The 21,394-nt window shown below is 39.9% G+C and overlaps 1 protein-coding gene across 1 annotated transcript in view; it reads left to right on the top strand.

Moving 5' to 3' along the window:
* Nucleotides 1-2,603: 2,603 nt before the first annotated feature.
* The window catches only part of fbxw4 (F-box and WD repeat domain containing 4), a 32,625-nt gene continuing 13,834 nt past the window's right edge, over nucleotides 2,604-21,394 (top strand). Inside the window, exons 1-5 of the mRNA XM_079363518.1 lie at nucleotides 2,604-3,026; nucleotides 4,225-4,320; nucleotides 4,529-4,714; nucleotides 4,997-5,129; nucleotides 5,228-5,319. Coding sequence (XP_079219644.1) covers nucleotides 2,842-3,026; nucleotides 4,225-4,320; nucleotides 4,529-4,714; nucleotides 4,997-5,129; nucleotides 5,228-5,319 — 692 coding nt within the window. The 5' untranslated portion in view covers nucleotides 2,604-2,841. The remainder of the gene's footprint in view (nucleotides 3,027-4,224; nucleotides 4,321-4,528; nucleotides 4,715-4,996; nucleotides 5,130-5,227; nucleotides 5,320-21,394) is intronic.

The raw sequence follows: 21,394 nt of genomic DNA, 5'->3' as shown, positions 1-21,394 counted from the left end.
AGATAAAACATAACCAGACAGAAAAGATGTATTTGGCATGCTTGGTAGCTAAAATGTCCTCGGATTTTTCTTCTTGAGTTATACAGTTACTTTATTGATCCATTTGGTTTTGTTTGTTTTCATCAAACTTTGACCAACTGAATATTTCCTTAACTCATTAATTGCAGTATTTAGTACAGTATTTAAAACTTCCTCTTAAAATCAGTTACATTCTGTATCTAAATTAAAAGATATTGTGAATTGCCAGAATGAATGATTTTTGAAATATATTTCATAAACGTGGAAAAAATGTCCTTGGGAGGCAATTCAAGCATAGTTGACAGTTAGTACTGATCGTGAGCAACCGTATTAGGGCACTATTGCTTTATACCTTAGTTTGTAAATAATAAAACACACAAAAATGACACATTTTACAGTTTTGTACCAAAAAAAACATCCCACAATTTGCACAAGTTTTTGAAGAAGAAACGAATAACTATAATACAGAGGGATAAACTTACAGGCTTACAATAAAATATTGGATGTCCACATTGTATTTATTTTTGTAATGTGATCATTACCAGTCAGCAGTAATCAGGATGTGACTACCAGCATCGATTTCACTCTGTCAGTGGTCCATATGACTGCAGTAAGGTGAACGTAATCTACCAAAAATGACAAACAGCCCATTAAATTCAAGCCTCTATTCAGCATTGTTAACAAAAGCCACCAGTCCAACCAGGCTGGATAATTGAAACGCAAACAACTGATCAAAGTGAAGCTCCAGCTCGACAGTTTCATTGTTTATGTACGGGCCTTATGTGAGACCTGTTGACTTTTCCAATTGGAGCTGTAAACTTTTGTTTGTCCATGCATTTCCAAGACTGATTGTCAGTCTGATCTGAACAATTACCAGCTAAATGTGTTTGCCAGCTCAGGCAGAGCCCCCTCCCTCTTTGCTGCCCTAAAAAGATCAAAAGGGAAGACCCCCCAGCCCACCCCACCCTTCCATAGCCCCCTTGAAGCACCCCCATCACAACCCCCAAATGTCCCCTCCACTCCCCGCATCCCTCCTCCCAACCTCTTCATTTCCTTTTAGCCATGACAGTTCAGCTGGAAAGCCAACCATAAATGATTTTTTTCGACGGCCCAGTGTTTGGGACATGGCCCTTTAGAGAGCAAAGCTTTCAACAAGAGGACATGTCGTTTTAAAAAAGAAAGAAAGAGAAACGATCTGCATATTTCAATTATGTGCGGCTGTGCTCAGCTGATCAAAGAGCTGCAGGGATGCCAATCGTAACTGAAGGCTTGGGGACCCTCATGATGTGAATGAACACAAATTGTTGCTACTGATGCTAAACGGTTAAGCACCTCAAAAAATTGTCATGAGGTCAATCAACTTTTATAGTCATTTGATTGTGACACAGTATGAGGTTAGGAGATAGCTGTGGCATCAAAGACACTTGTATTAAACTATTAATAATAGGAACATAATGAAAAGTAAACATTCAAAACAAGTTGTGTCCAATAATGCAACCACTGAAAAACACTTATCTCTTTATGATCACTTTTGCTCTATATCAAGTGAGTGAGATCTATGATCAGTACAATTAAATTGCAACAATTTTGATGCAATCACTCTGTTTAAAGAATTTGCTTTTTCAGGTTTTAAGTAGACAAGAGCAAAGCTGAAATTGTAGTTTAAGTGGAGTCACAGTCCCTTGAAGGCATGTTGACAAGTTTGATACAGATCACTGTAATACATGAGGGCTAAAAGTGTCATTTGAAAAAGAGTTATGGAAAGCAATGGAAAGTAAGAGTCTAAGCAAAAATCTATTTTAAACTCTGGATCAATGTAATGTTTCGAGGTACAGCAGTCGCTGTAGTCACTTTGTTGGGAAAATCACAGTCATCAGTAGGAAATTTATAATCTACTGTACTGTAGGTGCCAATAATGGCCAAAGAATGTTAAAAAAGTGTGTAATGTGTTAAAAGGGCCAATAGTTAGTTTAGAAGTGAAAGCAATGATGTCACATATTCCGTGGAGAGAGATTTTCTTTAATTTTGTTAATAATGAAATGAAGTGTCATGAAAAGCAATTTTTAGAAAAGACACTTTAAAAGCAAAACAATTGCCAGTTGAACTCCTCATCCATCAAATATATATATATATATATATATATATATATATATATATATATATATATACACTTTCTGCTAGTTTACATCATGTGGTGCAATATTTTTTATTTTATATTTCTCCTATAGTTTACTTTATTACTACAATATTACTTGCAATATTTCCATTTCACGATGTGCATATATTTAATCTATATTTCTGCAATATCGATTAATAATTTCCTATGCTGCTACCCGTAAATAACTCCTACCATACATAGCCCATCTTACCTTAATTAGAGTTACTTTTTTATATTCTTCTTCTGTTGTTTTTTCTTTTTAGCTGTGTGCACTTTAAGGCAAAGCAATTTTTTAGATATATATAGCCTATAAACAAAAGCTTAAAAGGGAGTTGAGCTGATAAAAAAGTGCACAGTCTCCTATCATTAAGCATGACCTATGTGAAAACATTTTTATCTCTAATGAATTGGAAGGCGCAAACAAGGCAAGCAAAATCTTACGTCATCACGTCCACTTACGTAACGTCGTCATCGTTATCCTGTGGCTTCTTTGCTGGAATGGCTTCCTGTTTACTCTGTTTAATTCTCCTCTGAAAAATGGAATATTGTTTACTTTCTTTGACACATTTTTATAAAGACTATTCGTCTGTGCGGGCTAACCTACCACCAGGATCCGGATATAGGCTACACGAGGAGGGAATAGCAGCACTGTCAGAAGGCTCACCATGCTTTTATCCCAGCTACCAGAAGATGTTCTCTATCATATCTTGTCTTGTTTGGACTACACATCTTTATGTCGCCTCTCTCAAGTTTGTAAAAGGATTTACTACTTTGTTAACCGGGACGTTGTGTGGAGGAAGATCGCCAAAGAGTTTTTAAACACTGGGATTACTCGAAATGGGACGGACATGTAAGCACGTTGAACTACTTAGCGCTAGCATAAACTTTATTATTGTACTGGCATATTGCAACAGCTGTGTATGTACAGGCTCAAAGTTCGGCTAAAAATGGGTTCTTGCAACTGAAGTAGCACTTGTGTTTTACCTGTAGCCTAATGGAAGCTAAAAGTCCTCAGTGGGCGACTTAGTCCCTGAATTTTGACTGCAGGTAGTCTGAATATGTTGTAGCCTCCAGCAGGTCTATTCTACATTTAAGGACAGTAGGTAGCCTACTACATTCCATTTGTATTTCCGACATTTAATCCTTGTCGGCCGCCTGTTATGAATACCGTCTGAGTTAAAGGTCATTTTATACACTTTTTAAGCCACGCCCCCTAGATAACCTTAACCCAGGTGGCCCTATGCCCCCACTCCTCCCTCTGTCAGTGTTTACATGTGCCGTTTTTGAGATTTCTATAACTTTTGTCAGACCGAGTTCTGTATATTGATCACATTTTCTCCATTACCAGGATTGTTATCTCTCTAGATAAGCAGGACCAAAATAAGGAAATATCAAGCATCAAACTCGGGTTTTTATTTATCTGATGAATATGCTAAATATCATTTTTTATTAGAAAAAAAAAAAAAAATTACGCACCATCATCAAGTATCATATTGCATTTATGTTTTGCAATCACATTTGAGCAAATGTTTTGTGAACATGAAAAGAAGGAGAGATACCCTTGAAGACATTTCGACTGATCTCACTGATGCTAATTGTCTTATTTGTTGTGTTGGGCTTGTAACACTCCACAAGCAATACTAAGACTCCTTTTGATTTTAAAACTGTGTACACTGTGTGTTAATATTTTTATTATTATCATAATTATTATAAGGCCCATTGTCCAACATGCTCAGGATAATATCTACAGAACTCAAACGTTATTGTTGTGGCTATTTCCTTGAAATGTGTTTACGTCAGCACAACTGCTCAGCCATTGCATTGAAGTGGGGCACGCATCTTTCAGATGTATACGTGAACCTAGACAAATCAAATCAGAAATTTCTGCACAGAGAGATGCCACTAGAGGGAAATGAGAAAATGTGTTTTTTTTCTGTAATTGTGAAAAAGGGCTGTAAAATAACACAATGTATATTCTTGTTTTTTGGGGGGGTTGTTTAGCCTTTTGATGTCTACAGTGATGTAAGCAAGTTAAACTGTCGTTGCAGATATCCTCACATCCCACTGAAGGAGCGAGTGAAGGTTGCTCAAAACTGGTGTCACGGTGTGTGCAAGAAGACTATTCCTCTCAAATGGAAAACTAAGTAAGAGAGAGTGATTAGTCATACACTGTTTAGATCTTCACATGTATTTATTTAAACTGAGAATTCAGAGTGAACATGCTGTTTCAAATATTCATCATTTTCCTTTAACAACGACAATTGTTTTACCTCTATCTTGAGTTCTGTGTTGTGTGCATGAGAATTTCATTTTTATCACACATTTATATATTACTATGCATCTGCTTTTCAGACTCTTACCATGGTTGCAGCTGGATAGGGATACCCTTTTTCTGTCTCAAGCCGCTGATATTGGAGCATACCATCAGCACCAAGTCACAGGGAGGCTCCATCGCAGTCCATATGAAGTCTACTCGGGTCACAAGGGTGATGTCTGTCGCTTTGTTCTGACAGACTCACACCTGATAAGTGGTGGAAGGTAGCACAGACTTGGTTGGCTCTATTTTGTAATAACAAATCCCACTTCCATGATGGAAGCGTTTGATATCGCTAACTCAGCATTTAGTTTCCCCACTGTGCATGAAATTGCTTAAGAAGAACTGGCTTTAAAATAGTATCATAACAAGACAGAAGGTTCTACCCATACTGGAGGAGGACAAATAATATTTTTTATTTAATAATGGCTAAAGTACTCCTTTCTATTTCTGCCTGCTGAGATAAATGGGTTTTCATAAAAAAAAGTTCTCTTTGTGTTTTTCAGTGATGGCAAAATCCTGGTCCACAGCAGGAAGAGTGACATGTCGATGGAGTTATCTGGCCATAATCAAGAAGTCAACTGTCTGGACTCTAAAGATGGACTCATCATCAGTGGGTCCAGAGACCGTACAGCTCGGGTCAGAAAAAAAATACAATTCATCTCATAGCATGTCAAGTAATGCACACAGATTCTGACTGATGTCTTTTTTATTTTTTTATTTTTATTTTTTTTTAGATTTGGACTTTGACTTCGACTTCCAGCTACACCAGACACACAATTCCAATGTATGACAGAGTGTGGTCTGTTGCTATAAGTCCAACACTGAGGTAAGCTTATTCTCAGTGTCACTTTTTAGACTTCAGCTAATGGGACGGATTTAACAGAGGTGGACTCACTTGATTGGGATTTGTCAGCAAAATAAGATTTCTCTTGGCAAAAAAATGGCTGTGGCAGTGGTAAAGGAGTATGAACGGTTTGAAAAACATCATGTTTGCAGGGGCATTTCTTTTATGATTCTCGTGAATATTCTGTCAAGAACTTGTAGTACAGAAGGTCAATAAGGAAGGATTTCTTTTCTTGTTTTATTTAACTAATAATTACATACGTAAATGAATGAATCGATGCCCTGGAAGAAGAGCTGGTGTCTGTGGCTGTTTGCATGCTTGTAATAAGTCACTCTAATTAATTCATATTGACCAAATGAAATGAAAGCTGGAAGCGTTTTTATGACTGTGTCTGGATAGTAATTATAAAGCCTTATTGAAGCTTGTGTATTGAATCTGTCGTATGCTCAATCTTTATGTATTTTCTATTGCACTAATTCATAACAAATGTTACCTCAAGACACTTTACAAAAAGCAGGTAAAACATTTGTACTCTCTGTTAATATTTTCTACAAAGACCCAACGTAATCCACCATGAGTGCTAAGCAACATTTTGCAAAGTGACAGTGGCAAGGAAAAAACTTGTTTTAACAGGCAGAAACCTTGAGTTGTGTGGGGCTTGGAAAGTAGGATAAAGGGAGATGAAGGAAGAAGGATGAGGACAAACAGAGAAACAACAGTAAATGAGATAGGTTTATAGCTACCTTGTCAGTTGAACTTGTGCAACTGACTGTTTGTATAAGACATATTGATATCGAGTATCGCCATTTGGCGGAGAAAATATCGAGATATGAGTTTTGGTTCAAATCGCCCACCCTTAGAATTAGCTCCTGCAGCAACATGTCCAATGTGTCCTTGGGAAAGATACTTAATCCAGATTGCTCCTGCTGCTTTGTCCGTAGCCTTTGAACATATATGAATGTGATTGGCTTCTTCTGATGGACACTTTACATAGACACCTCTGCCATCAGTGGGTGAATTGGTGTGAATGTGTAGGTGTGACATGCGGTGTAAAAAGCACTTTGAGTAGTCACAAGACTAGAAAAGCGCTTTACAATTATTACATCTACCATTAATTATAGAGGCTAAAGTTTAGCAGTTCTACATTTCACTTCAATATTTCTATTAATGGTAATAGATGTAAGGCAAATATTAGTAGTTGTAGCTCTACGATTAAGTTTGTTTTCCAAGACATCTCTAGAGTTTGTGTAAGAGTTAAGGTAAGATAGAGATGGACATAGTCTAATAACAAACATCTCTTGTTGAAATATTGACTTTCTCCCAGAAGAGACTGTTGTGCTGTAGAAATGAGTTCATTTGTTTATCGTACAAATCTCATTTATTGGGCAAGCAAGTGTTCATCTGTAGGGCACACAAACTGCACTACCCATAAGTCACACAACTTCCTGTACTGGGACATCATGTGGTCATCCAACTTGGAAAAATGTTGTTTCTGTTTTTGAGATCTTAAAAAACAAAATAAAATTATATTCTTAACACCTGATATTGAGATCATGTTTAGTCTTAAATCTCATTTAAATCTTAACCTAATCCCTTGCCTCCATAGATCTTGTCTCCCTGTAAATAATTTAGGCGCAGACAAAATGTGAAATAAGAAATCCAGTTTATCAACATACACGCATGGTGGCCTTGTCTGTCTGATCCAGGCCTGGGAGCGTCTCTCAGATCTAAGAGGAACAGGCAGATTATCCACATCATTAATTCTCCAATTTGCTGGCTGAAATGGCAGACCATGCTTCAGCACGCAGCCCCCTCATAATGGAAACCTGCTCCCTACCTCTCACTGACCAACGGCCTGGTTAATTAAAACTCTTCTTAAAACCAGGTGTCAACTCACTGATAAACCTATTAAACCCTCTTCTGTCCAGCACACCAAATAAATCACTTCCCAGGATCGTTCCTTGACGGACAAAAGACTTTTTTTTAAAAGCAGTTGTAAAAGCCTAAATCTTCAAGTTTGAAGTTTAAAAGAATATGAAAAAAGCAAAGCAGAGTAGATCAAACAGCTGTCCTGCCAAAGGGATCAAGCCTATAAGAAACAAGGGGGTAGACTTCCACCAATGCGTTTTGGCACTCTGTTATGATCTGAAAGTCGCTTTTTTTTTAAAGGTGCATTATGTAGTTTTGGTGAGTGAAATGTAAATGTTGAAGACGTGTACAGATTATGTGGTAAAGGTTCATAACTTGTAACACAAACTGTCCCCAGAGGAAAATTCAGTCCCTGGAAGTGTTAGAAGATAAAATGTGCGTTGTGTTGTGGGTGCTTGCAGCAGTGAAACTAGAACTCTCCTGGTAGCTTTTTAGCTCCAGGGACCAAATTGTCCTCTGAGGACAGTTTGTTTATAAAGTTATGAATATATACCTCAGAATCTGTACACTTCTACAACTTTCACATTTAGAGTACAATAAAATAAATCATTATTGTCCACTAGAGTTGGAAATTTCCCCTTGTCTCCCAAAATAAGAACATATATTACATTCACAACAGTCAACCAAAGCGGCTACATTTGCACGTCTCTACTAATTCTACACAAAGCAGCTTTAATTTTTATTATTATAGTATGATTGGTCAGTTCTTAACGCTTTTTGATAACAATTCCTCACTGATAAGCCTGACTCAACCTAAACAAGGGCACACATTCATTAGATACTTAAACTACACAGTCCCTGAGCTGTGCAGTGCGCCAGAAAAAAAATGTAAATGGCAAATGTCCTGCACCTTGAGCAGTGTCCTGCAGAAAGAGAGAGAGTTAAAGAGTTCAAACCAATAAGAGATTCATCCCAGATTCCCTTCATAGAAAGGGGCCTTGCTACGTATGATCTCATTGTGAGACCTTGGTAGTGCACGTAAAACATTAGTATTGTAGATTTGCATGTTTAAAGAAGTTTTTTTTAATTTTATTTAACCTTTATTTAACCAGGTTGGTCCCATTGAGATTAAAAACCTCTTTTCCAAGGGAGACCTGGCCAAGACAGGCAGCAGCAAAAAAAGAAACCCACAGAGTTACAGACAGAGACACAAAGAGATAAAGTACAGTTCACAAAAGCATAGCATCATGGATTCAAATAGTGCCATCTAAGAATCAAAAAGTTTTCAGGTGTTCAGACAGCCGGGCTAAAACAATGACAACGTATAGAGTCCGCTTCCATGTCTTTCATTTTAGATTTAAAAACACTTAAGGACACCAGCTCCTTGAGCTTTAAGTCATTCTGCAACAGATTCCAGGCCGAAGGTGCAGAATACCCAAAGGTCCTTTTCCCAATTTCAGTCTGAGCGTTTGGGACAGAGAGCATAAAAAGTTCCTGAGAACGCAAAGAATACTGTCCAGTACTTCTCTGCATTATAAAAACACATAGATAACAAGTGAGTGTTGAGCACGGATATCACAGTGTACATGATGTGGCACATATACTCTGTGACTTGCGCCTTGTGTAAGACAGTTCTTAAATGCTATGAAGTAGAAGAGCATGTCCCATTTTTTTACCCACACTAACCTCCAAAACACACATATTCCTACATTTAGCATAAAGCAAGGTTTGGTGGATGGTTCCCTGCCAGGTAAACACCCACAATCTTAAAAACTCTGAATCCCAATTTGTTGTCTTTCTGTAATGAATTGTCCACATCAGCTGAGATCTGAATTGATTTTCTCCAGGTTATTGCCACTGTTTCACAGAGAGAGCTGTACCCCTTTAGTTTTTAAAGTTTATTTGTTATATGATAGCCCACACATTAAAACATTCTAGCATAGATAGTTTCTCTGATTCTCAACATCAATGTGCATCATCACTTCTAAAAAAGTCACTCTAGTCTCTCATCAAACCTTGAATCACTCCTGTTTGTATAGTTCATATACTGAGTGCATTAGACGTCAAGCAATGTGTGTTAAATATTACTGGTTACATAAAACAAAAATGTCGATTCATCTGATGGTAACTCATTTTTGTTCAACTGAAAATCTATTGATGTAACCCAACTCCAGGTAGCACATGCATACACGAACCATCCCACCTCTGTTTCCATCCCTGTCTTTCTGTTGTTTAACTGGTTATACTCTCAGGGTCTGCTTCTGAGGATTATTATGGCAGCTGTTAAAATGCCAAGGCCAGTTCAGGACTGCCACATTCACTCCCACTTTGGAAAAGATATTGATCCCTTCAGTGGCCATGAACCTTAGCTTTTTTTGTTTTGCTTCTAGATTGCTCTTCTCACTCATTCCTTTTTCCACCATTGTATGCTTCGGTCCTTGTCCACTGACAGAGCTGTCTTTGGAAGGACTGAAGGAAATAAGGCACTACAGGAGGTTGTCCGTATAACAAAGTCAAATATGTATTTTTTCTCACGTTGTTATCCATTTCTTATGTCCTATATTGTCTGTGTGGATACTGTGAATGTGTTCTCTTTACAAAAAAGAAATCTGAGGATTTTTTTTTCCCATTTTTAAAAAGTGTTTATTTATACTTTTTATTTTAGATTGAAAGACCAATAATTATAATGATGATAATAATAATAATAATTATCTGCAGTTTTTGCTAAACATTAAGATTCAGCCTGCTCGTATTACCTTTTCTCCCCCCAAATAAACAGAATGAGGGAAAAAAAATGTTTCCCAGCTTATTAGAAAGGAAATCCAGTCAACTTCATTGTCATTCTTCCGCTTACAAGGTCCTGTGTGGAGGGGAGGAAGACCCTATGATGCTCCCAGCTACCCTTAATATGGGTTGCAGGGTCTAGCATTCTGACAATCTGTGATTCCCAAACAAGGATCTCCACTGTGCTGTTGGAGAAAGTGGTGAGGATGGAGGGTTAGTCTTTTAATTTTCTGCAGAAAGTGTAGAGGTGCAGAGGTGTTGTTGAGACACAAGGTGATGTCGTCAGAGAGGTACGCTACAAAAACCATAGTCCTCACCTTCTCTGGGGTGGAGCTGCTGAGGAACCGTGGAGGATGGTCCTCTGGCATCAACCATCCCTTTTTCTTTGACCACATTGAGAGATCGGTTGTTGAGACTGCACCATCTCAGCAGTTGCTCCACTTCCTCTCAGTACGGAGTACTTGGATGTGTATTCAATGGAAGTGGTGTCATTTCCCTGTTGGACATTGTTGTGCTATTAAATCAACCTTTGAAACTACTGTTTAAAGGTGTGAAATTAACATATTGTTGCTTTAATGAGGTTGGACGTCACAGAACAGTAATGGATGGGCAGTGTGAACGGCAGGGGGCTGAGCACACAGCCTTGGGGAGTACCCTGATGAATCATCACACTACCTTCTGATATGTGTTATGTGTGCATTCTTTGTATAGGTTTAGAACAAACTGACTCAAAAATGTATTTTATCGTAGCATTATTCTTTTGCGAACAAAGAAATTACATTAAAGTACAGAATGGTCTAAAGTGCACATTTGTGCCTGAGCTGAATTTGCAGCAAATCGTAATAAACATAACAGAACTGTAATGGCATGGACAAAAACAATCTTATCGGAAGTGCGCTATTGTGCCTGGCCGAAATACACATCACCCACAGTGCCCCCGGTGGAGAGAGGCGACATTACAACGGAAAAAAAGGACCTCAGGATTTCCTTGAATAGATATTGAATTGGTAAAATAGTAATTAAAATGCATAGATTTTTTTTCTAACCAGCCCTAGTGCACACCTCTTCCAAGCGTTTACCGTGCTACGAATCAGAGCACTTGCACTAAAACAAGATTGCCTCGTGTATGTGCACCCTGAGCCTGATGTTCTGCCTTGGGCTGTTACAACAAATTGATTAAAACTTTTTAAGAATGGATTTAAAAAAGTGTTGTCACTGATTTGGCTTCACTTTGTTGTTGGGCAAGATATTGGGTCAGCGCACAGAGCTGTTTACATCACCAAAGACATTAGAGCATGGTATAACACTTGGTCAGCTCAAGCTGCGTTTAAATGTGCTGTTATACTTTACTTTCATTTGTGAAGTGAATTGCAAAGATTGGAAAAGCCAACAGAAAGTCTCTCTTGTGTCTTTTTTTTCTTCCACTGTTGTAAATCTCGTTACTGCAGGTCCAGGCAGTAGGAAGTGGGGCAGGTGGTTAGCTGATAGTACACTGAGGTGTTTCCTGCAGACACTGTCCTCATTTAAACAAGACCCAACAGGTTAAAGTGTGGGCTGGGCAGCTCTAAATGTGTAGCAGCGGGTCAGCTCTCACACTCAGTCACGGCTGATAGGGTTTCTTGGACAAGGCCGTGCTTGTCCAGTTCAAAGTTATCTCTTTGGACATGAGGTATGGATTTGATTGAGAGACCACTCATTAGTAAGTGATAAGTACGTTGGGTTTTTTTTTATGTAGCACCTTTCAAGAACAGAGGTCACAAAGTGCTTAAAAATAAAAGCTTAAGAAAAGGACAACAAAGACATACTGGAATATAAAAAGACATCTACATCAAAGCAGACATTGACCGTTTAAACAAAAGGCATGTCTTAACAAATGTGTCTTTAACAGCTTTTTACATGTCAAGTTGCCAAAGTTCTCCAGTGGGAAACCGTTCCAGAGTTAAGGAGCTACAGCCAGGAATGCACATGCTTCTTACGTTTTGAGTCTCGCTCGAGGAACGGCAAGCCGACTATGATCAGAAGACCGAAGAGTCTGGCTGGTGTTGTACAGCTTCAGAAGCACTTTCAAATAAAAGGTGCTTGAGTTTAGTTTTCTCACAATCATTTTTTTGTGGGTTTTTGTTTTTTGTTTTGGGCATTTTCTTATTTCAAACTCTCATATCCATTCCCTGGGTAGCCTATTTTCTAAGACAAATATTATTAGCAAAGCCGGTTATAGTTCATTTTGAAAAACATATAAAAGCATATATGGTCAAAAGCTTAAATGTACATATGGTTTGAAGAGACGACACCTTTAGGACTAATATAAAATAATTTGAATATCCTTTATTTTAATCTTATCAATGCATGCGTATCAGTCCACACACACACACACACACACACACACACACACACACACACACACACACACACACACACACACACAAATATATATATTTATGTTAATCGATGCATTTATATATACAGTATATCCTTTAAGTAAAGAAACATGTCAACCCTTTTCACAATAAAAGCGCATGATTAACTGTATTTTTTTTACTTTGATGGTCATTTTGCAAAGGGGCATAGTGCCAGACATTTCTGCACATTGCCCTGTACCAATTTCCTTCCAGACTAGGTGGGTACCCTGACGTGTAGCTGGGGTGGGGTGTGGCATGGGGTGTACGCTACACTGACCACTAGTGTATAGAAGGGGGGCTGGGCAGAAGCCAGTGAAGGGAGAAGCTACCCTGAAGAGAGGTGAGAACAGGGAGGGGGTTAGAATTGTTTTGTCTAGAATTCCTCAACCACAACTACAAAGATGTTGCAGGGGCCAAAAGCGCTTTTGAAAATTTCCAAAAGGAGAAAATGATTGTTGGATAAACCGTCCCCAATTCGCCACTTTCTCACCATCCATGGGGGAGGACGACCTTTGACCTCCAGTATCAAAGTACAGGGTGACGCCGCAGCAGCCACCCAGCCAGCCAAAGCCGGCCCTCTCCCTCTGCACCCCCTCCACCACCTCCACCACCACCCAACCTCACACACTCCAATTTCACCCCCACTGCTCTGCCCCACTCAACCGCAAGAAAAAGCCTGAAATTCATGTCTTTCTCTTTGGTCTCTCCCAAGCCGTCCCTGTGGCTCAGGAGTCAAGAATTCAATTAGTTAAAAAAAGAGAAGAAAAGATCGAGGCTGCAACAATGCAGCGATAAGGGGGCAGAATGTGCGTTCCCACACGCTAAATACAGGGCGCTTTCCCTGGGGCCCACAGAGCCAGAGGACCCACACCGCAGGAGGCGAGAATAATCACAGCTCCCTCTGAACCCCCTCATTACACACACACTCACACATACACACTCATATATATACACACACACACACACACACACACCTTACATTCCTCGCACACAGATAGCTTCATGTAGGACACGTATTCCAGGCAAACATTCTCTTAAAGACACACCTTGCAGATGCCCCACACTTACTACACACATAAACATGCACTGAGACAAACTTCCAGCACAAGCTCACACACACAACCTAAAAACCTCTCATTACACGCTGGCCTCATACAGGTGTTCCCAGGTCCTGGGTTTACAAGCGAAGAGGCAGAGATACTTTCTTACATGATATGAACATAAATGCAGACAAACATCTATCCAAGTAAGTCTCCAAATATTCAAAACTAATATACAGAATATCATATGAAAGATTTATTTCTTTTCTTTTGAATACTTTTCAGCTTCTTAATTTCTGCTTACTATAATAAGAAGAAATCTATTGTATAGAGCGATTGCTAAAATACGTCTGTTAAATTACCTAAGCTTGCTTTACACTTGGAAATGATTAAGTCTCTGCAGGAAGACGTCATATTCAATAGTAGCACTTCAGGAAAAACTGCTTCGGTCGTTGTCATTTTCAATGTTTTCACTATTGTAACCTTAACCATAACCACAAATCTTAATCATCTACACAAAATACCGAACCTTATCTTAAATCTTTTGCTAGTATCTTCAAATATGATCGTTCGACTTCAAAACTTTACACACTCATCAAATAGAAAGATAGTTTGGCTGCCAACTGAACCCGTCTGTGCTCAATCTATTTTAACATCTCTACTTCTCTAATCGTATATTCTAAGTATAAAAACCCTACAGGTGTCTGGACATGTGTATGAGGTTGAATGATTGCTAAAAGAGTGTTGTGTTTTTGCAGCGTGTTTAGAAATGAAAACTCCCAGACGAACAGATTTGAATGATGTGTCTGAATGTATTGTCTTAAAATAAAATACAAAATGGTGTTGTGTGGGGCAAAAAAGAGTGAGACTGAGAGTTTTTAAAATGTGGGCTGACATATTGCATCTTGTGTGTCAAGCCTTGATAACTATCAATTTTAATTTTAGTGTGTGACTATATACACACACACACATAAATGATGATAATTGACTAAATTAAACGTAAGCAAAGTTCTCCATGTGCATTAGTGCAGGCGTTGTGGAGCCTTAACAGCATGGAGATATGTGATGTGTACTGGCAGCCGCGTTAGTCATACAGCACATTATCCTAATGAGCGTCACTCCCACCACATTTCGAGCAGGAGAAAGCTCTGTGATCACTGAAGCTCTGCCTCTAGTGGATCCCAATTTAAAACCTGTCAGTCGCGCTCCGTGCTGACCCCGACAATACAAACAATTGTCAGAGAGAACTCCTTTCACTGGCTCGCATCAGAAATATCAGCAAATCATTGAGGGCTGTGACCTTAACAAGTTCTGACATTAAAAATCTGTTTTCCGATTTACTCCAAATGCTCTTTGGTTTTGACAAAGCCTGTCTTTCCAAAACATCCATCGATGATTGACTCGATGTAGCTCTGCAGTGCAACACTGAACTCTTATCTTTGGGATAGAGCTCAGTGTCCTCAAAAAAGGTATCCTCATCCAAATCATGACTTAAGATTTTTAAGAAGAGAAGTGTGAATGTGTAAACACAAACGAAAAGTGAATATATTCTTATAGAATGTTCACATTTTTCAGCTCCTTCCATGTACAAGAATCATAGAAGTGGATGCCAAAGCTCTTTTTCTCACCAGAAAAAAAAATATGATTCACTAATTCAAACTTGATTACCTTAATAACTCTGGTAAAAATTTAAATTCAGGCTGCGTCCTTTTATACATCTGTCTCGTCTTTAATAACGGGTATAAAACATGGTTCAGCATGAGCAAAGAAATCCCTTCATGTAAATAAATTCAACTTTATAAAGAACTTCTCTCTATGACATGAGGCTCATCTTTTTTCACATTTAGACTTGCCATTGAAAGGACCTTTTGACAAACAGAGAGATCTTAGAAAACAAAAAATGCCTTTTCATTTATTAGGCAAATTTGCAAACTGTGGAAATGATATCCCTGTTAAACTGGCAATACTGGGTTGGATCACTGACTCGCTTACTATAGCCACTCCAGTCACATTGTGTTTAGCGTAAATTCAATTATCCTGTTGATGTTATTAAGGCAACATTGGCTGCTTGTCACTAAAAGTGATATATTCTAGCGTGAACAGATTGAAGGCATTTTCACAGCAGCTAACCGGACTTGGAGGGGGGAGAGGGGGGCTCTGTTATTATAACCAAGGTAAAATTGAGATCAAATGTGATTCTAGAGTCAGCTAGCTGGTGTAGCATGTTGTTGTGTCTGGTGTGTGTGACCAGTGTGGACGGTTGCGTTGGGTCCCGGTCTGTTCCATTCGGTTGAACAGAGCTGAGGGGCCAGCCGAGGAATGTCCCTGTGACCCTACACACAGGAGACACAAACAGAAGCCAAAAGGACCACAGGGGGGTGGGTTAAGGGACAACAGGGTCTGGGTGTATGTGGGTGTATGTGTTTGTGTGTCCATGCATAGCAGTGTGGATCTGCAACAGATAGAAAGTGCATGTTTACATGCATGCATACGTTTCCCATGCCGATCCGTTAATTTGATGTGTAAAAAGAGCTGGAGGGAGCATGGCAAAGGAGACTGGTATTAAAGTGTGTGTGTGTGTGTGTGTGTGTGTGTGTGTGTGTGTGTGTGTGTGTGTGTGTGTGTGTGTGTGTGTGTGTGTGTGTGTGTGTGTGTGTGTGTGTGTGTGTGTGTGTGTGTGTGTGTGTGTGTGTGTGTGTGTGTGTGTGTGTGTGTGTGTGTGTGTGTGTGTGTGTGTGTCAGCAGGGGTCAGCACTTGCACCCTTTGGCCATTGTCTCCCTCTCTGACCGGTATAAAAGCATCATAACCCTCTGAGCTCAGACATATTTAGAAAGCAGATAAAAGCACTTTTTACAAACTAGATACACGTCAGACACAAAGCCCGGGGTCAAGCGCAACAAATTAACAACCCTCTTTCTGACGGGAGTTGGGTGTGTGTATGTGTGTGTGTGTGTGTGTGTGTGTGCACGCAGGGGGTGACTGGGCAAAGCTAAACCGCCCCTGGAGTCCAGAGCCAAATGCCTCCACATTCCCAGAGTGGGGATGTGGGCTGTTCTGTTGCATTCATGTGTAATTGGTCCTCGGGCCAGAGGCTGAGATAAATACTGACTTTTTTGTTGTTGTTGTTGTTTGTATTATGTGCTCGTAATTGAAGACTTGTTTGGAATTCCCTTATTCCAACAGCAGTCAAGAGAGCCTTTATGAAGGGCAAGAATTTAAATCATTTGTCAGTCAGGGTGTCATCGCAGCCACTGAAATCCCAACCTTTTTGATTTTAAGATGTTTATGTTTTATTTTACATTTCTCTTTTTGTTGTATTGATATATTACATCATATTTGTCATTAAAAGTGATTTGACAAGCAAGCACAAACTCAAACTGAGTCAAAGAGGATAAAGACTTCATCAAATAGATCAATACTTGTTCTTCTTTTGATGGATCTCTTATTGGGATAACAAATAATGTTGAGTTATTCTATATACTAAAATGCAATCATTCAAATAATGAACTAAAATAGATTCACGTCATGCATGAAGAAAAATGACAGGTTTGGCCAGTGCTGAGGATTTGCTGTTTGTCAGTCAGATTTAGGGTTGCCAGTTTTAATCAATGATCCATATTTATCACAATGTTACAACATGTTATATATTTGTTCATGTTGAAATTGAGAAAATAATGTTAGGATGTATTTAATGACAAGTGGTTTCAGTTCGAGTGCCATTGATTTCACATTCTTTTCTAAAATTGTAGAATATTTTCCCTGGTGTTATAAGATGTGGTTGACTATAAACGAGACTGTAGCAGAAGAGAAAAGGCTCAACTTGCAGTTTATATGTAGCTCTTGATAAACTCAAAGGCAGGGATGTAAAGATTAAATCGTGAGGCGGTTGAAGATCGATTCAAAACCGTGAGCGTCAGCAGCTGTAGAGCGGAGGCGGTTGGTTGTAATAAGCAGGCGTTATCATGGCAGTGGAAGCATTTTGCCGTCCTAAGACGGCAAGAAAATGAAAGAGGTGAGAAGAAATATATAAATATTACAACAAGACAGAAAACTTCATAAATAGCACGAGCAACATGATGCAATATTTAATCGACACCATGGTGAGAACCTCCATTCACCTCTCGATTCTCTCACGATTTATTTTGAGAATCGTGAACTCAGTATCGCGAGTCGTATTGAGAATAATTTCATTACTACTGAAAATTCATATTGGAACTATTTATTTGAGGTCTAATGTAGTTCAGGTTTTGTAATGTAGAATTCTGAGTTGTGAAAATATTATTTTTATATACTCCTCTGTAGTCGATCTTAGATTTAGTGCACAGTAGCAAGCAGCTAAGATGTACTTTACACTTAATTTGAGTGAGCTTTACACAGCAAACACTGATAACAGCTATGATATGCATGACTGAAAGGTCACTCAGATAAACGTGCTTTAAAATAACTGTTTACTTGGAATCAATTATTATCAGTGTATATACTTGTGAAAAATGTTGATGAACTTCTTACTAATCTTGAGACATTTTCAAACATGGACACACAAAATTCAGGCAGGCTGCTTATTAAACCTTTATGAGTTGCTAGTTTGAAAACGCACCTCGGCGGGAAACTATCTCTGTCAGACTGGAGGGGTGGGGGGGGGGGGGGTTTCAGGAGGTTGGACCTGTTGTAAAAAGAACGAAAAGAAAAAAAAGGGTGGACGAAGCATCAGAGTTAAAAGCTACGATGGCAGTTTTTGCCTTTATTTTTGCTTCATGTAATTCAACATATTTATAGTGGCAACAAAGGAGAGGAGAAGAACATACTGGCTAACAGAAAAAATAATGAACCTTTTTTCTTTATACTACAAAGACCGCACCGGTCATGCACCAGCCAAAGGATTTCAACACCATTAGCCCCCTCCCACTCACATGAGGTGAACCCCGACTTCATGCAGAATATTCACCAGGGAGCTGGCAGGAAGAATTCTAGGTGAAGTTGGAATTAAGACATTCGCTTTTGGGTTCACACATAAAGCTCACCCCGGAAAATGTCCTTGTCAGTCCTAGTGAGAAGAAGGAAGAATTTAAGCAGTGCCACTGAGCTCTGCTTTACAAATAGGAAGACAATTTCCTCTGAAATGTGTTTTTCCAAGTTTTACACAGACTTTCATGCGTCATGAAGTGCAGATAACACGGACAACATGGAGTTTGGTTATTTTGTTTCAAATGATGCTTCCACTGCTCATGTCTGCAGTTATCGGACAAGTGACGTATGGTTACAGGTGACAACAACTAGAAACGTTGCCTTTGTTATTCTGTAGCTATGAAGTTGCTCAAACCAAACCTGCTACAGAGCGCTGCGTTTGGTCCAAATACACTGAAGATAGATAGATAGATAGATAGATAGATAGATAGATAGATAGATAGATAGATAGATAGATACTTTATTGATCCCGAGGGAAATTCAAGATACAGTCGGACCATTTTGTCTGACTTAAAACACCATATGCTGCTGGTGCAGACGGTGTTGCCGTAGGCTAACAGTGTCAAAGCTAATTTGAAAAAGATGACCTGATTGTGTAGATCACAGTAAGCCTGTTAGTCATCGATTTCTGTTTTTTGTATATAAAGCCTGGGGTTGCCGTTATTGAGATGATGCAGCATTTTTGAGATTGCAGTTTGTTGTAGTCAGATTTTTAAAAGGGTTAATTAAGTATTCTGCTTCTTCCTCTTCTGTTACTTTACATCATTAATGTGCCTGGCTGACAAGTTTTATCCATTTACACAAAACACCTAGAGAGAAGTACTGTTCATATCTTTTGAATAATTTGGATGACTTGATCAAACCCAAAAGAGAATGGTTTGAAGATATTAGTTATAATCATTGATGAGAACTATTGTCATCTAACAGACAGCACAGGGTTTTTGACCAAACTAGTATCAAGATAGGCTTTTGCAACGCCCACGATGTAAAAATCAGACATTTTCACATCACAGATAATAATCTGATTGAGACTCCAACACTGACACTGACTTGGATTCGGACTTATGCATTGACTGCATTCGTACTCTGAAGATGAAGAGGAGGACTACAGCAAACACAAGCAGTGCGACATGTTCAACTCGAGAACTCGAGATTGATGACTTGACTAACAACACTGGTTCCAGGTTAATGTTTTGATTAGGATGCATCAATAACAATGAATAAGTACTTGTTTTTTTTTTGTTTTTTTTTTATGAAAGTTAAAAACACAAAAAGCTGAGAACAAATAAAGAGGCTGATTCATTTTGCTGAGATGTTCAGTCTGAGGTCAGAGTATGGTGACAGTCTGCACAGCAGCAGTGAGCTGGTAATGGTCTTGGGGATGTGTTTCCTGTGCTGCCAGTGTGTTGATTTGGAGCTAACAATGTTGGTACTGTTGGACTAACCCCCAGCAGGGGCTCTGACACGTTGTGTGTGTCAGTGTTTAAATGAGACTGTATGAATGAGTGAGTGTTTGCACACATGAGAAATGTGTGTAGATGTGTGTTTTTTTTCATATCTGGGTTGGGTGTGTGTGCGTGCGTGTCTGTCTGTCTGTCTGTCTCTGTGTGTTTGTGTGCGTGTGACTAAATTCCCACTGGGGTACGTTTGTGTGACACTGCTGACAGGCCCTTAGATAATACAGCAGGCTGATGAGGTTACCCAAACCGCAGTGGAGGCCCAGCATGTTGCTAATGATGAGAGGGGGAGGTGAGGCACAGGTCAGGGCAGAGGAGGGATCCTATGTTTGGCCAGAAATGGCTGTGTGTGTGTGTGTGTGTGTGTGTGTGTGTGTGTGTGTGTGTGTGTGTGTGTGTGTGTGTGTGTGTGTGTGTGTGTGTGTGTGTGTGTGTGTGTGTGTGTGTGTGTGTGTGTGTGTGTGTGTGTGTGTGTGTGTGTGTGTGTGTGTGTGTGTGTGTGTGTGTGTGTGTGTGTGTGTGTGTGTGTGTGTGTGTGTGTGTGTGTGTGTGTGTGTGTGTGTGTGTGTGTGTGTGTGTGTGTGTGTGTGTGTGTGTGTGTGTGTGTGTGTGTGTGTGTGTGTGTGTGTGTGTGTGTGTGTGTGTGTGTGTGTGTGTGTGTGTGTGTGTGTGTGTGTGTGTGTGTGTGTGTGTGTGTGTGTGTGTGTGTGTGTGTGTGTGTGTGTGTGTGTGTGTGTGTGTGTGTGTGTGTGTGTGTGTGTGTGTGTGTGTGTGTGTGTGTGTGTGTGTGTGTGTGTGTGTGTGTGTGTGTGTGTGTGTGTGTGTTTTTTTGGGGGGGGGGGCACCTGCCCCACATTAGGCGAGAGAGGCTCTGACCCTAGCAGCTATAATATCAGTGCAAGCCCTGACCCTAGACCAGGCCTGGTTGGCGCTTTAGAGGGGTGAGAGAGCTGGGGGAGACGAGGGGGAAATTATTCTTTCATTGTATGACCACTGTCCCCTGTCCTGCCTCTGCCAGTGCCAAAGCCTAGTGAGGGGTGAGTAATGTGAGTAATGGAGAGTAATAGGGTCCAGATAGTTAGTGTGACCATAACCCAAGCAGGTCAGAGGTCACCCTCCGTGCATATTGGTCCTGGCCCTGCTCGACCCATTTGGGTCGTAAATGAGTTTACCCAACACCAATTACTGGGGGATCGCCAATGGGCGCGCTGCTTAATGGAAATGACAGCTGCCTCTATGCCCCACTTAGCCCCACCCCCCAATACCCCTTTGATGCCAACAGCATCCTTCCATCACAGCTCTGAATAATTAGTGTCTGCACTATTAAACAGCATTTATACAGTTTCTAGGATCGTAATTTTTTTGGCCTTTTTGCCTTTATTGATAGAGAGGAAAGTGGATCGAGGCAGAAATCAGGGAGAAAGCGGGGAGAGACATGCGGGAAAGGAGCCACGGGCCGGACGCGAACCTGGGCCGCCCGCGCGAGGAGCATAGCCTCGCTACATGGGACACGCGCGCTGCCGTTGCTCCACCAGCGCCCCA

This window comes from Symphodus melops (genome assembly GCF_947650265.1).
Source record: "Symphodus melops genome assembly, chromosome: 15".
In the NCBI taxonomy this organism is placed as follows: Eukaryota; Metazoa; Chordata; class Actinopteri; order Labriformes; family Labridae; genus Symphodus; species Symphodus melops.
Note: the sequence above shows the minus strand (reverse complement) of the source record. Positions and strands in the feature narration are given on the sequence as shown.